The following is a 15,397-nucleotide window of genomic DNA, read 5'->3' as shown; positions in this document are numbered from 1 at the left end:
GACATGTTTCTCTTTTTGTGACTGGGTTACCGCACTCAGGATGGATTCTTATAGTGTCATCCATTTGCCTGCAAATCTCAGGATTCCATTGTTGTTTCTGCTTAATAGTACTCCAGTGTGTAAATATACCACGTTTTCTCTATCCACTCTTCGGTTGAGGGGCATCTAGGTTTCCTCCAAGTTCTGGCTATTACAAATAATGCTGCTATGAACATAGTGGAACAGACATCCTTGTTGTATGAATGGGCATCTTTTGGATATATGCCTAAGAGTGGAGTGGCTGGGTCTTGTGGTAGGTATATTACCGTTTTTCTGAGGAAGTGCCATACTGATTTCCAAGTGGCTGAACTATTTGGCACTCCCACCAGCAATGGAGGAGTGTTCCTCTTTTACCACATCCTCTCCAGCATATATTGTCATTGGTGTTTTTGATTTTAGCCATTCTGACAGGAGTGAGATAATATCTGAGAGTTGTTATGATTTGCATTTCCCAGATGGCTAAGGATGTTGAGCACTTTCTCAAGTGCCTCTTAGCCATTTTAGACTCCTCTATTGAAAATTCTCTATTTAGTTCTACAGCCCACTTTTTAATTGGGTCCTTTGGTGTTTTGGAGACTTGCTTCTTGAGTTCTTTGTAAATTTTGGAGATCAAACCTCTGACAGATATGGGGTTTGTGAATATTTTTCCCATTCTGTGGGCTGCCTTTTTGTCTTGCTGATTTTGTCCTTTGCCTTGGAGAACCTTCTCAGTTTCAGAAGGTCCCAGTTTTTAATTGTTCATCTCACTGTCTGTGCTACTGGTGTTATGTTTAGGACGCTGTCTCCTGTAACAATTTGTTCAAGGGTATGATCCACTTTCTCTCTTAAGAGGTTCAGTGTGGCTGGATTTATGTTGAGGTCTTTGATCCATTTGGATTTAAGTTTTGTGCAAGGTGATAAACCTGGATCAATACGCACTCTTCTACATGCCAGCCTCCAGTTATGCCAGCACAATTTGTTGAAGATGCTTTGTTTATTCCATTGCATATTTTTAACTTCTTTCTCAAAGATCAGATATTCATACATGTGTGGGTTAATATCAGGGTTTTCAATTCGATGCCATTTGTCTACCTGTCTAATTTTGTGCCAATACCAAGCTGTTTTCAGGACTACAGCTCTATAATAGAGCTTGAAGTCAGGGATGGTGATGCCTCAGGAAGTTTCCTTGATGAACAGGGTTGTTTTGGCTATCCTGGGTCTTTTGTTTTTCCATACAAAATTGATTATTGTTCTTTCAAGGTCTGCGAAGAAACGTACAGGGATTTTAATGGGGATTGCATTGAATCTATAGATTGCTTTTGGCAGGATTGCCATTTTTATTACATTGATGCTACCTATCCAATACCATGGGAGTTCTTTCCATTTTCTGAGGGCTTCTTTCATTTCTTTCTTTAAAGATTCAAAGTTCTTGGGATACAAGTCTTTCACTAGTTTGGTTAGCATTATCCCAAGGTATTTAATGTTGCTTGTGGCAATTGTAAAGGGTGATGTTTCTCTGATTTCTTTCTCAGACCTTTTGTCATCTGTATATAGTAGGGCTATATACTTGAGTTGATGTTGTAGCCTGCCACTTTGCTGGAGGTGTAACCCTGTAAGAGTTCCCTGGTAGAGTTCTTTGGGTCATTTATGTAACTTATCATATCCTCTGCAAACAGTGAAATTTTGACATTCTTCCTTCCCAACTTGTATCCCATTGATTCCCTTTGTTGTATGGCAATGCCTAGAACTTCAAGTACAAAGTTTAAAAGGTATGGAGAGAGTGGACTGCCTTGTTTTGTTCCTAATTTTAGAGGAATTCTATTGACTTACTGTGCATATAGTTTGATGTTAACTGATGGTTTAATGTATATAGCTTTTATTATGTTTAAGTATGTTCCTGTTCCCCCAGATATCTCCAAGACCTTTATCATGAAGGGGTGTTGGATTTTGTCAAAGATATTTTCAGCACCTAGTGAGATGACCATGTGATTTTTGTTTTTCAGATTGTTAATATGGTGGATTACATTGACGGATTTTCATATGTTGAACCATCCCTGCATCACTGGTATGAATCCTACTTGACCGTGGTGAATATTACTTTTGATGTGTTCTTGGATCCAATTTGCCAGTATTTTATTGAATATTTTTACATCAATGTTGATGAGGGATATTGTTTGAAGTTCTCTTTCTGAGTTGTGTGTTTGTGTGGCTTGGGGATCAAAGTTATTGAAGCCTCATAGAAAGAGTTTGGCAAAGACACTTTTGCTTCTATTGCGTGGAATATTTTGAGAAGAATTGGCATAAGCTGTTCTTTCAATTTTTGGTAGAATTCTGCACTGAGGCCATCTGGACCTGGGCTTTTTTTGGTTGGGAGACTTTTGATGACTGCTTCTATTTCCATAGTGGTTATAGATCTATTTAAATTGCTTATCTGTTCTTGATTTAAATTTGGGAAGTGATAGCTATCCAGGAAGTCGACCATTTCCTTTAAATTTTCAAATTTTTTGGAATACAGTTTTTCAAAGTATGACCTAATGATTCTCTGGATTTCCTCAGAGCCCGTTGTTATGTCCCCGTTTTCATTTCTGATTTTGTTAATTTGCATGTTCACTCTCTTCTGTTTGGTAAGTTTGGACAAGGGTTTGTCTACCTTGTTGATTTTATCAAAGAACAAACTCTTCGTTGCGTTGATTCTTCTTATTGTTTTCCTAGGTTCTACTTTATTGATTTCAGCCCTCAATTTGATTATTCCCTGGTGTCTACTCATCCTGAGGGAGTTTGCTTCTTTGTGTTCTAGAGCTTTCAGCTGTGCTCCTAATTCTCTAGTGTAACCATTCTCCAGTTTCATCACGTGGGCACTTAGTGCTATGAACGTCCACCATAGCACTGCTTTCAATGTGTCCCATATGTTTTGGTGTATTGTGTCTTCATTCTCATTGAATTCTAGGAAGTCTTTAATTTCTTTTTTTATTTCCTCTCTGACCCAGGGATGGTGCAGTTGTGCAGTTTTCGATTTCCATGCCTTTGTAGGTTTTTGGCTATTTGTGTTGTTGTTGAATTCTAATTTTAAAGCAAGGTGGTCTGATAAGATGCATGTAATTATTCCAATTTTTTGTAGCTGCTGAGGTTTGATATGTTGCCAAGTATGTGGTCGATTTTTGAGAAGGTTCCATGTGGTGGTGAGAAAAATGTATATTCTTTTATATGTGAATGAAAGGTTCTATAGATGTCTGTTAATCCCAGTTGGCTCATTACTTCTATTAGACCCTTTGATTCATTTTTGAATTTCCATCTGGTATTCCTGTCTAGTGCTGAGAGTGGTGTGTTAAAATTTCCCATTATAACTGTGTGGGGCTTTTCATGTTATTTAAGTTTTAGTAAAATTTCTTTTACGAATGTGGATGCCTTTGTATTTGGGGCATAGATGTTTAGAATAGATACTGCATCTTGGTGTATTTCACCTGTGATGAGTATTTAATGACCTCTTTCATCTCTCTTGATTGATTTTATTATAAAATCTAGCTTGTTAGATATTAGGATGGCTACCTCTGCCTGTTTCTTGGGTCCATATTACTGGAATATTTTTCCCAACCATTAACTCTCAGATAATGTCTGTTTTTGAGGGTGAGGTGTGTCACTTTTATACAGCAGAAGGAAGGGTTCTGTCTTTAAATCCATTCTGCTAGCCTGTGTCTTTTTATGTATGTGTGAGTGAAGGTCATTAATATTGAGGGATATTAATGGCCATTGATTGCTCATTCTTCTTCGATTTGGAATGGTTGTTGGTGGTGGAATTACGTGTGGAATTTCACCCCTTTGTTCTTTGGGCTATTCGTAGAGAGGGATTCTCTAATGCCTATGTTTTTATGGTTGTAGTTAACTTCCTTGGGTTGGAGTTTTCCTTCCAAAATTTTCTGTAGGGCTGGGTTAGAGGATACATATTGATTGAATCTAGTTTTGTCATGGAATATCTTGTTTTCTCCATCTATAGTGATTGAGAGCTTTACCGGATATAGTAGTCTGGGCGGGCATCCATGGTCACTTTGTGTTGGTAGACTATCTATCCAGGACCTTCAGGCTTTCAGAGTATCCATGGAGAAGTCAGGTGTAATTCTGATAGGTCTGCCTTTATATGTTACTTAGACTTTTTCCTTAGCTGCTTTTAATATTCTTTCTTGATTCTGTATTGTTGGGGTCTTGCTTACTTTGTGGTGAGGGGACTTTTTGTGGTCCACTCCATTTGGTGATCTATAAGCTTCTTGTACCTTCATTGGCATTTCATTCTTAAGGTTGGGAAAGTTCTCTTCTATGATTTTGTTGAATATGTCTTCTGCCCCTTTGAGTTGGTTTTCTTCTCCTTCTTCTATACCTATTATTCTTAGGTTTGGTCTTTTCATGGTTACCCATATTTCCTGGATGTTTGGTGTTAAGGATTTGTTGGACTTAAGGTTTTCTTTGGTTGATGAATCCATTCCTCCGAGTATATCTTCAGCACTTGAGATTCTCTTTTCCATCTCTTCTATTCTGTTGGTAATGCTTGTATCGGTAGTACCTGACCATTTGACCAGCTTTTCTATTCCCTGCCTTTCTTCAGATTGTGTTTTTTATTGTCTCTGTTTCAATTTTCATCTCTTGCAGTGTTTGCATTGTGTCTTGAAATTTTTGCTTTATCTTTTCGTCCATTTGTTGCCATTTATGAATTTTTTGGTTTTTTCTTTCTTCCATTTCTTGTATTTTTGGTTTGCTTTTTCTTCCATTTCCTTCATTTTTTGCTTTGTTTCTTCTTCCATTTCATGTCTTTTTTTTGGTTGGTTGTTTTCTTCCAATTTTTTTTTCATTTTTCCTTTGTTTTTTTCATTCATTTCTTGCAATTTTTGTTTTTTTTCTTCCATTCCTTTGAGGGATTTTCCTATATCCTCTTTTAGGGCCTCTATCATTTTCATGAAAGTGGTTTTAAGGTCATTCTCTTCTGCTTCGTTTCCATTGGATGTTGGTGTCCTGCTGGTGTGGAGTCTCTAGAATCTGGTGGTGTCTTATTGTTTTTCTGTTGCTGAGGGTGTTTCTGTATTGTCTCTTTCCCATCTCTTTTTCTAGTTGGTCCAGAAAGAGCCACTTTCTGGTCTGGTGGTTAGGAGACCAGAGTTCCCTTTGGGTGGGTGCTAGCTAGTCAAATAATCTGGCAGTTCTTCTATTCCTTGTCTTCGTTCTGGTCCCGTGGATGGAGAAGAGGAACAGGAATTTGGGGAGCTTAGCCTCCCACCTGGTCACCTGGACCCTTTGCTGGATCCTGTTGTACCTGATATCACTGGAACAGCTGCATTCCTGGTCTCCCTGGCTCCTCTGGTTTCCTGGTCACGTTGGTGGGAGAGAAGTCCTGGAGTCTGGGGTGTTTGGATCCTGCAAGGATTGGAAGCTCTGTGCAGTTCCCAGGCGATCCCCAGGCACTGGAACACAGGCCCAGAAGCAGGGACTGTTGTTCCTGATTTTGCCAGAACAGCTCATAACTACCCCTTTCTTTGACATTTTTCTGTGCATAAAAATTAAGCAAAAGAAAAAATATTTTTCTATAGGTGTCATGAAGGGAAAAACCTGCCAAAGCAGGATTGGCTTGCATATTAACCCCTGGGCTAAGTTGATGATGTCACTTCAGGCACTTCGAGTTGTATTTCTACAGCTACAGGAGTCCCTCACAAATTCATCTATGTCATTTGCAAACCGAGGTATGATTATACCCAGGATGGAGAATCCATAATGGGCTGAGCTGGGAAGAGACTTGGATCTGGAGTCAGCAAACCCGGGTTGTGTTTGACGTTGCTTCTGAACTTATGGAGAATGGATTCAGGTAGTGACTTTAGCATCATGTCATTGAATCTGAATGTGGCAAGAAGGCAAGCAGGCAGCAAGGGTTTGCGACCAGTGAGACACGCTGAATCAAGCGGATGATGTGGTTAAGTTATTGGAGCCAGGGGAACTGGGAAACCAACGTGTCTTAGGCACAGTAGAATTTAGGTTGTCTTTATTTCAAAGAATATCTTTTTTAAAACAATGCTCACCAGCCAAATTATTAAAGTCCGTGAAATAATCAGTCAGATTTAAGTCACAGTCCCCTCCAATATCAAGTCATTTACTCTTGTGGAAGAAACACGGAAACAGACCAGTGGCTTTTGTTTGGCTTTTTTCTAGATCACGAAGCTCCTGAGACCCTGGAATTTTTTCCTTTGAATACTTTTATTAAAAACTACAACAAAGTTTTTCAGAAAGCAACCTAGGTACACAAACTCCACTTTTAAATTTTTTTCATTTAAATAACAACCCTAGTTTTCCCTCCTTCCCCTTCTCCTACCCCTCTAACCCCACACCTGCTTCTCCTTCCCACCTCCTATCCACTCCTCAAAGGAAGTAAGACCCCTTGTAGAGTCAACAAAGTCTGACATACAAAATTGAGCAAGCAAACTCCACTTTAATCTGAGAAGCCTGATAGTTTTCTGATAACATCTTAACCACTCTCTCTACACCTTGTAATTTTGAAACCCTGATATTCTTCTGTAGGTCTCCTTTGGCTGCCTAATATGTGACTTAAAGAGGGATTTATTTTTTTAAAAATTAACTTTTTTATTCTTCGGGAATTTCATACTGTTTACACAATATATTTTGATCATATTTGCATTCAACTACTCCTGGGTCACTCTTATCCCATGCCTAACTTAGTATTCTCCTGTAAAAATAATTCATTGAGTCTACTTAGCACTTTCCTTATGTGCATGAGTTTGGGATTATCCAGGGGGGCATTGTCAGCTTACCAAAATTTACACTCCTAAAGAAAACCAACTCTCCAAGCATCTAACAATAGTCAATAGTTTTGCAAATAAGGGTGAAAGTCATGTACTCCTCCCTCATCCACACTGAAATGTTGACTGGTTTGACGTTAAGCAGTTTTGTATAGGCTAAAGAGGGATTTCTATTCACTCTTCTCACTAGATGGCATGTACCAATTATTTGCCACATTTGGGAACTTTCCTCTGAGAACAGTTACTTTGTTTAAGAAATGTCTAGTGGGACTGGAGAGATGGCTCAGCCGTTAAAGGCTAGGCTCACAAACAAAAATATAAGAAATGTCTAGTGACAAGACTTACATATCTCTGATGACTGGTTAATACATATGTATATATTACATTTATTATATATGTGTGTATGTATATTATTGAGAACTCTATACCTGTGAATAATGTTTGTGATTAAATCTACCTCCCTCATTCCCTCCCAATTCCTCACCTATCCCCACATCACCTTTCCCTCTAAATTCATGTGTTCTTAAAAAAAAGGGGGATGAAGAGGAAGAGAGTTGGTCATGGAGGAACAGGAAGTTGAGGGGGTGGGGATAGTATAGGGGGAAGAGGGAATCATAGGATCGAATACAGATCAGGCACCAGAGTGACCTCGAGTGATCTAAGGGGAAAACACCAATTGACAAGCTAAGCAATAGTGGAGAGACCACCTCGAATGCCCATCCCTGATAATGAACTTGATGCCTATAACCATCCGGGAGCCTTCATCCTGTGACTGATGGAAGCAGAGGCAAACACACAATTAATCACTGAACTGAACCCAAGGAACCCAGTGACAGAAAGAAAGGAGTGATGAGCAAATTGGCAAAGAATGAGCTGGCAAAACCAGCAGAGACAGCTGATCTGAACAGGGGAGAGCTCTTTGACCCCAGACTGTCAGTGGGGAGGCCAGCCTGGGACTGATCTGGACCCCCCAAATGTGAGTGTCAGCGAGAAGGCCTGGGCAACCTATGGGGCCCTGAGCTGTGGATCAGTGTCTATCCCTGGTATACAAACAGTCTTCGTGTGCCTATAGCACAAAGAGGGATGCTCTCTCAGCCTGGACTCTCAGGGGAGTGCCTGGACCCTACCCAGAATAAAATGACAGACTCTAGATATTCCCTATGTGGAAGGATTTGGCAATAGGGTGGGAGGGTGGGGGCAAGGGGAGTGCGGAGGGAGGGGAGGGAGAGGGAACTGGGATTGACATGTAAAACATGCTATTTAAAATTAAAATAAAAATGATAAAAAAAACACTGGATCCACCTAGTACTGCCTATATGTGCATGGGTGTTGGATAATATATTGAAACATGGGTAGCATTTCAGGGGATGTGTCTCTGAAGAAAACAGGCTCTTTCTCTCCCTGAAGCCATCAATTATCCATATCAAGAGTCTGACACTATGAGTCCCTAGCCCACCCTGGATGGTATTTTGGTTGACGTAATTTTACACAAGTCTTGAGCATACAGTCACAGCCACTGTGAGTTCATGTGTAAAATGGTCCTGTCATGTCCAACAAATACTCTTGTGCTGTAGGCTTCCATTAGCTCTGTCTCTTAAAATTTTCTGTCCCCTGTTCTTTGATGACTCCTGAATCTCAAGGAGCTGTGATAGAGATGTTCCATTTGGAACTAAGCACATTGCACTATGGGGAAATCAGGTTGATACCAACTTGGGACCTTCAGCTTTCATAACACTAGAAGGTTCTAGTTATGATATTGGGGGAAGAAAGTCATTAACACTCTCACCCAGCTGTGAGTCCTGCAAGCTATAATAATGACTAGCTTGGAAGGATATGTCCCTTGGTGCAATAGTGACATAAATTTTATGGTACTAACCAATCACTTTCTGATTTCAAGACCATTTCACAAGATGGAACTCGTGCTAGTACTATTAATTGAGGCAAATCCCAGTGGCTGGCTAAGATGTTAGGCACTTGTTTTTATAGCAGTAGATTATTGTATCTCTCAATCCTCATCTAATGATTAATTCTGTAAGAATAGCTTAGTCTTCATGTTTTCTGGTCCCCATGTAACCATTGAAGAATACCTGAAAACCCTGGTAACCTGTTTAAATGTTTCAGAAAATTTACTGACATCAGTATAGTGTAATAAATCATTTATCTCAATCACACAGAGGACAAAAATGTATGTTTTGTTAAGAAAGACATAATTACAACTTGGGAAGAAGTTGCCACTAAGTCTGTTACCTGTCTCAGAGTTGAACTTTGCTCATTATCTATTCCTTTCTGCCTTCAAATGTTGATTTATCAGTTGTGGTATATGTAGATCCCACACGGATTTCCTCCAGTTATACATGTGAAATATAGGACTGGAGTAGTCCAGTGGGTAATCTGTTCTTCATAAGCTCTGAGATGCCAGATATATAGAAGCATATGAGGTTTGAGTACTTATTAAAAATTTTCTAACTTGGAGTGGTAAGGCTAGACTCACTCATTAAAATGGCACTTATTCCCTGAGTATCTGCTATGTTTCTGAAACTAAGTGACAGGGAATATAATTGTGAGCAAACTGAAGTCCTGGTTTTGTAAAGTTACCTTTTATTTTTGAAAATGGCCTTTAAAATTCTTTTCTAACCAAAAATTATGATTCATCAGTTCCATTTGATGAAACAGGCTCAGCCAGAATGCAAGCTCAGGTCCCTAAGCACATATGTTTATCGCAGTGAAAGCAACTGAGGTGTCTGGCTGTTACCCTGAGAGAAAGGAGCTTGTTCTCTGGGAGCTGTTCAAGGTCCTAAAAGTAGCTGTGAAGGAGTCTAGTTCTAGATCCTTATTTTTGAATAAAGACATATTGACTCACTTTCTTTTCTTTCTGTTTTGATCATTTTGTCTATTTTATTGTGTACTCTGCCACTATTATAAACTAAAATTTGGTTCTAAATGCAAGATGGTGTATCTCTACCCACATATGACAAAGTAGACTTCAAGTCAAACTTAACCAGAAGTGGTAAGGAATGATACTATATAGTAACAAGAGGAAAGCTCACCAAGAAGCCATAATAGTTGTAAACACGTATACTGAGAATTGGTGCACTTACTTTCATGAAACAAACATGAAGGGGTGAGACCGGGCCAGATGTAATAATAGGATTTCAGTAACCCATTCTCACCAACAAATAGGTAGATCATCCAGATAAAAAGGTCATAAAGGAAGCTCAGCATTAAACTACACTATAGAGCAAATTGGCTTAACAGACTTCTGTGGAATATGCCATCTGACTTCTATAGAATGAGTTTCTTCTCAGAAGCCCAAGCCCATGAAAAGATGTCATTCCAGTATTTCCCACCTTCTCCCTCTTGTTCCATCTACCTGTTGTTTGGAACATTGTCATTCAGTTTGTCATTGGGAAGAGGTTTGAAACAGAATTTTACTATTCAGTTATCTGCTGGGTGACCTCTCTGGGATTGCAGAGCTTAGAGTTATCGACAATCAGTTTTGCAAAATTTATGCCAGTCATTTTTTAATACTTCAAGGTCATGATAGACACTGATCTCTGTGCTCCTGTCTTAGAATTCATCTTAAGAGGTACTCTGCATGACAACAAAACACTTGAAATGGAATTAGTGATGGTACTCACATACTGAATATCATTCTCTAAGGTGCTTGGCTTTGTTAATAATATCACTATGAATTGTTTTCTCTCCACCTTCATATGTCTCTAAGTTACTTAATGCTTCTATGATAATTGAACTTCAATTTAAAATATACTAAAAATAATATGGCTCACAGAAGTGAGCAAGGTAAATTGTGAAGTCAGTTCAGAAGCTAATTTTCTGGTCATCATCAATACACACACACACACACATACACACACACACACTTTTTTCTTCAGTCTTTATTATGCTCCTAAAGAACAGTATCAAAATTTCATCATTTTAATAATCAGTATTGCCGTATTGACCGTGCTTAGTATAAACCATAGCATCTTAAAGAAAGAGCATTACAGAGAGATCTTGGACCCAAAACTGATGGCTGAGGGGACAGCATTGACTGATCCAGACCCCCTGAATGTTGGTGTCAGTGAGGAGACTCAGGTAATCTGTGGGGCTTTGGGTAGTAGATCAGTGTATGTCCCTGGCACACAAATGCACTTTGGGTGCCCATCCCACAATGAGGGATGCTCTCTAAATCTGGACACTTTGGAGACACTAGTATTATTTCTGACTATGCCCTCCCCCGAACAAAATGACAGACTCTAGAGATCCCCCACGGAGGGCCTTACCTTCCCCAGGGAACAGAGTGGGGTTGGGTGGGGGAGCTGGGGAAACTGCTGGGGAGAAGCAGGCTTGGAGGGAAGGGGAGGGAGAGGGAGCTGGGACTGTCATGAGAAGCAAGCTTGTTTCTAATTTAAATATAAAATAAAAAGTGTTTTAAAAAGGAGAAAGAGCATTACATTAGTCAGACAGCCAATGAGTGGTGAGAGGAGAATGTGCTCAAGGTGATTAAATTCACAATGCACAAATAGAACAATTTGGTTCTATTTAGTTTATGATGCCTTCAGTTCATGTCAATGGCTAAGTCAAATCTTAATATCTTATTCTAAAACAGACTGCAGACCACTGCTCCATCTTTCCAACATAGCTTTCACATTCTACTTTTTTTGTTTCTCCAGCATTCAATGGATTTATCATATTTTTCTAATATGATTGAGAAGTAAATTTCTGTTTACCATTCTCAAGGATCAAAGCCTTGATATTAGCCCAAAACACAAGAAAAACGTATTTTCTTCTAAGAAGTCTGACTTCCTGCATAGTTTTTACACAGACAGAGCATGACTTGAGGGATGTTGATGTCCAATGTCCCGAATGGAGATGTCATTGGTCCTTAGATTTGGATGCTTTCAGGACCAAGCTTGCTTCTCCAGGGCTTGGAGAATCACAGAGAATAAAATTCTCTGGGAAATGGCCCAGAGGAAAAAATTGCATACTTTTATGTTCTCAGTTTCAGATTTACAGTTTGAATAAGAACTTTCCCATTTACAAAATTGCAAGCAAAGAACGTGTTCAGTGAGAAATATACAGAGGATACTTGAGAAACTCATTAACAGTGCCAAGAAAGTTAGAGAAATTCTTATTTCTGACTACTTTAAGAGCTATAAGAAAATTGGATTTTAAAAATCATTTGAAAGCATTTCAGTTACTGGGGCATTTCTGAGGGAAGAGTTAAGTCTGTGTGGTGTTGAGTCTCAACACATGTCTGACTAGGGACTATTCACCATTCTCTACTTTCTGACATCTCAATGGTTTTCTGAAGATTGCTGGTTGTATATTCATCCTCCTCGGGTGAGTCTTCCAAAGCCCTCTGAAGAACCATTTTGAGGGACCGATGATGTCTATTTTGCCTAAAAGAGCCTACAAAGAAGCCTACAAAGAAGTAAATGATGGGGTTGACACAGCTGTTCACACAGGACAGGACAGAGGTAATTCGGTTAAGATGATGCAAGGGATGATGCAAATGAACTTCAAGCCAGTATAACAGGAACAGGTAGAACCCAAGAGGTAAGCCACAGCTGAGGAAGATGATCACTGTGAGTGAGATGGTAACATACAGCCTGGTCAGTGGGTTCTGTATGGAACCACAGAGGATCCTGACCAGTAGGGCCACACTGGACCCAAAGAGAAGCATGAATAGAAAGATCAGAAATACAGTTACAATAAAATTTACATTTTTCCACAAATGTTGATGATCCTCACTCAGGAATCCTGAGAAGTACCACTCAAGGATGCCCATCAGAAAGGACAGGGCCCAGATTAGGGCACATATGACAGTTGACATGTTTTCTGGGTGGTGGCAGTGATACCATATGGGCCACAACACAGACAGGCAGCACTCTGTGCTAATAGCACTGAGTATGCTCAGGCCTGCTATATAGGGAATGATTGCTGCATTGCCTAAGATTGATTTACTTACTTTGTGGGCATAGAAGCCATAGAAAGCAATGACCCATAGGAGTGAGTCAATAAAGTGGCAGCAGAGGAAGAAGGAGTCTGCAAGAGCCAGGTTGAAAATGTAAATGGAGATGACTTTTTTGCATATGCGGAATCCCAGGAGCCAGAGTATGATGGTGTTTCCTACCAGTCCAACCAGGGCAATAATGATGGCCAGGAAGTTCAGGGGCAGTATTGGACTACAATCTTGATTCCCAGGCTGGACAGTTTCATTTGTTGGCATAGATTCCGTGTTGTGGGATAAGATGGTTGGATCCATGTTTACAAATCTTCCAGCAGTGTCCCTGAGAATATAAACCATATTTGAGCATCTTAATGCGGTCCCTTTTCCACAAGATGATATGTTATGTAGATATTGTTGTTAGCATTTCTAAATAAATTCATCTATAAATGAAAGGAGAGTATATGACTGCATGAATTAAATCACTTATAAAGAGTTGGAGCATTCTAGACTGTGGATTCAAACCCACAGTTTGTTGACTCAATAGTCTGAATTGTTCTTCTTATTATAACTCAGAACCTCTAAATCACATGGAAATAATCCATGTTATTCTATGTCACATACATATATTCTATGAGACAACTTCTCAATAAAGGGTACTACATGGACCAAACACTACTGCTCTATGGACCATAATTTTTTCTTATGTGAAAGTATTGAGAAAAACAAAGAGGTGATCATGATACCCCCATGGCTGAGATGGTTCCAACATTCATGGAGAATGAATAGCATGTTTTAGGGTCACAAGGGAATTGTGGACCTTTTCAAGAACATTTGTTAGGATGACTGGGTCTGGTGATCTAGATAGGACCCAGGGAAGAAGTGCTTAAAGACAAGGGTTCTTTCTATATTTTTCAAGGCTTAGATTTTGTATATTTTGCATACCACAGTGTATTCTTTTATTTTTTGAAAGGATATAAATTTAAAAATCACATTTAAAAATCATGTGTGTGCATGTGCACATGAATGAGTCCTTGTGGAATCCAGAGTTGCGGGATTTGCTTCTCTCCTCAAATCTTGCTTCCTTGGGATTGAATTTAGGTCACTAAGGTTTGGCAGCAAGTACTTTCACACACTAAGGCAGTTCATTGGTCTACAATGCGGCATTGACATTTACTCAATGAGTGAAAGAATAAATCAGATTTCTTCTAGTAGTAGGTAATTTGGTCTAGATAATAGAGTGTAAAATTAAAATAAATTAAAATAAATGAATACATGAACACACATATAATTTAATTATAAAGAGAAGTCTGATTCATTGTAATTACTTTTGTTGGTAGGTCTGTATATTTTGGAATGATGTCTATGCTCAAATAGTTGAACATTTTTGTTATGAGAATTCAAGATAGCTTTGGTTAGCATCTAGAAACATTTTGTTTCACTGTATGAGTTTAGGATTTGGGCTGGAGCTATACTTGTTCATCTATACAAAAAGGAAATAGTAACTTAGAGTAAGGCCCAGGTAATATTATAAGGGGATATGAAAATAACAATATAGAAGTATTAAGAGTATGTTGTGTTGATACTGAGATTGATGACTACATTTTATGCCATCCTAGAGCCTTCATCCTGTAGATGAAGCAGAAGCAGACACCCACAGCTAAACACTGAGTTGAACTCCTAGAATCCGGTTGCAGAGAGGGAGGAGTGATGTGCAAAGGGGTCAAGACTAGGTTGGAGAAACCCACAGAGACAGCTGACCTGAACAAGCAGGAGCTCATGGACACCAGACTGATAACTGGGAAACCAGCATATGACTGATCCAGACCTCCTGCACGTAAATGTCAGTTTGGAGGTCTGGGTCACTCTATGGGGCTTCTGGTAGCTGATCAGTATTTAACCCTATTATATGAATGGACTTTGGGAACCCACTCCACAAAAAGGGATACTCTTTTAGCCTAGACACATCTGGGAGGGTCTAGGCCCTACTCCAAATGATATGACAGATTTTGAAGATCCCCCATGAAAAGCTTCATGCCTCACCCTGGGGAGCAGAAAGGGGATGGGATGGGGGTTGGTGGGTGACAGGGGAGGAGGGGAGGTAGAGGGAACTGGAATTGGCATGTAAAACAAGGTAACTTAAATAAAAAGAGTATGTTGTAGAGTGGATGATATACTCTAATTCCTGTCTCTCTAAAACTATCTTGGAAAGCAAATAAAACAATAAAATCTATGAAATTTATAGCATAGCCTGGGAAGCAAGGTCTGAATGTCATCTTGACTCATTCTCTTTTAAGTATTTATTTTTGAGACAGATCTCTTCATGTGCTCCAGGCGGGGCTGCAATTTTACTGTGTAGCCCAGCCTGACTTTAAGTGAATGCAATACTCCTTCATTCTCTCACATACTAAGGTTAAGGGAGTGTGCCACCACATCAACTTTCACCTTGAAATGAGTGTAAGATGCATCATTCTACCCACAGCAGCCATATTTGAATTACTAGAATAAAAGAAATGCCTTTGGTCTTGGTAATCTTATGGAGATCCCCCATTCTGATTTCATAGGGAAGCCTCAAGCCTTCTTCCTTTCCCTGAAGAAAGTTCCATGGTCCCTGCATGCAGTTTCTCAGTGTAGAAACAGA

At 39.4% G+C, this 15,397-nt stretch overlaps 2 protein-coding genes across 2 annotated transcripts in view; both read right to left on the bottom strand.

The window, feature by feature from the left end:
• The window catches only part of LOC121134805 (mas-related G-protein coupled receptor member B2-like), a 32,958-nt gene extending 28,904 nt beyond the window's left edge, over positions 1-4,054 (bottom strand). Inside the window, 1 exon segment of the mRNA XM_040733361.1 lies at positions 4,026-4,054. Coding sequence (XP_040589295.1) covers positions 4,026-4,054 — 29 coding nt within the window.
• A 7,986-nt stretch (positions 4,055-12,040) lies between these two features.
• On the bottom strand, positions 12,041-13,116 carry LOC121134727 (mas-related G-protein coupled receptor member X1-like). Its single transcript, XM_040733263.1, has one exon. The coding sequence runs from the start codon at positions 13,114-13,116 to the stop codon at positions 12,079-12,081; it is 1,038 nt and encodes a 345-aa protein (XP_040589197.1). The 3' UTR covers positions 12,041-12,078.
• Positions 13,117-15,397: the final 2,281 nt, after the last annotated feature.

Source organism: Mesocricetus auratus, unplaced genomic scaffold (assembly GCF_017639785.1).
Source record: "Mesocricetus auratus isolate SY011 unplaced genomic scaffold, BCM_Maur_2.0 Super-Scaffold_100030, whole genome shotgun sequence".
Classification (NCBI taxonomy): Eukaryota; Metazoa; Chordata; class Mammalia; order Rodentia; family Cricetidae; genus Mesocricetus; species Mesocricetus auratus.
Note: the sequence above shows the minus strand (reverse complement) of the source record. Positions and strands in the feature narration are given on the sequence as shown.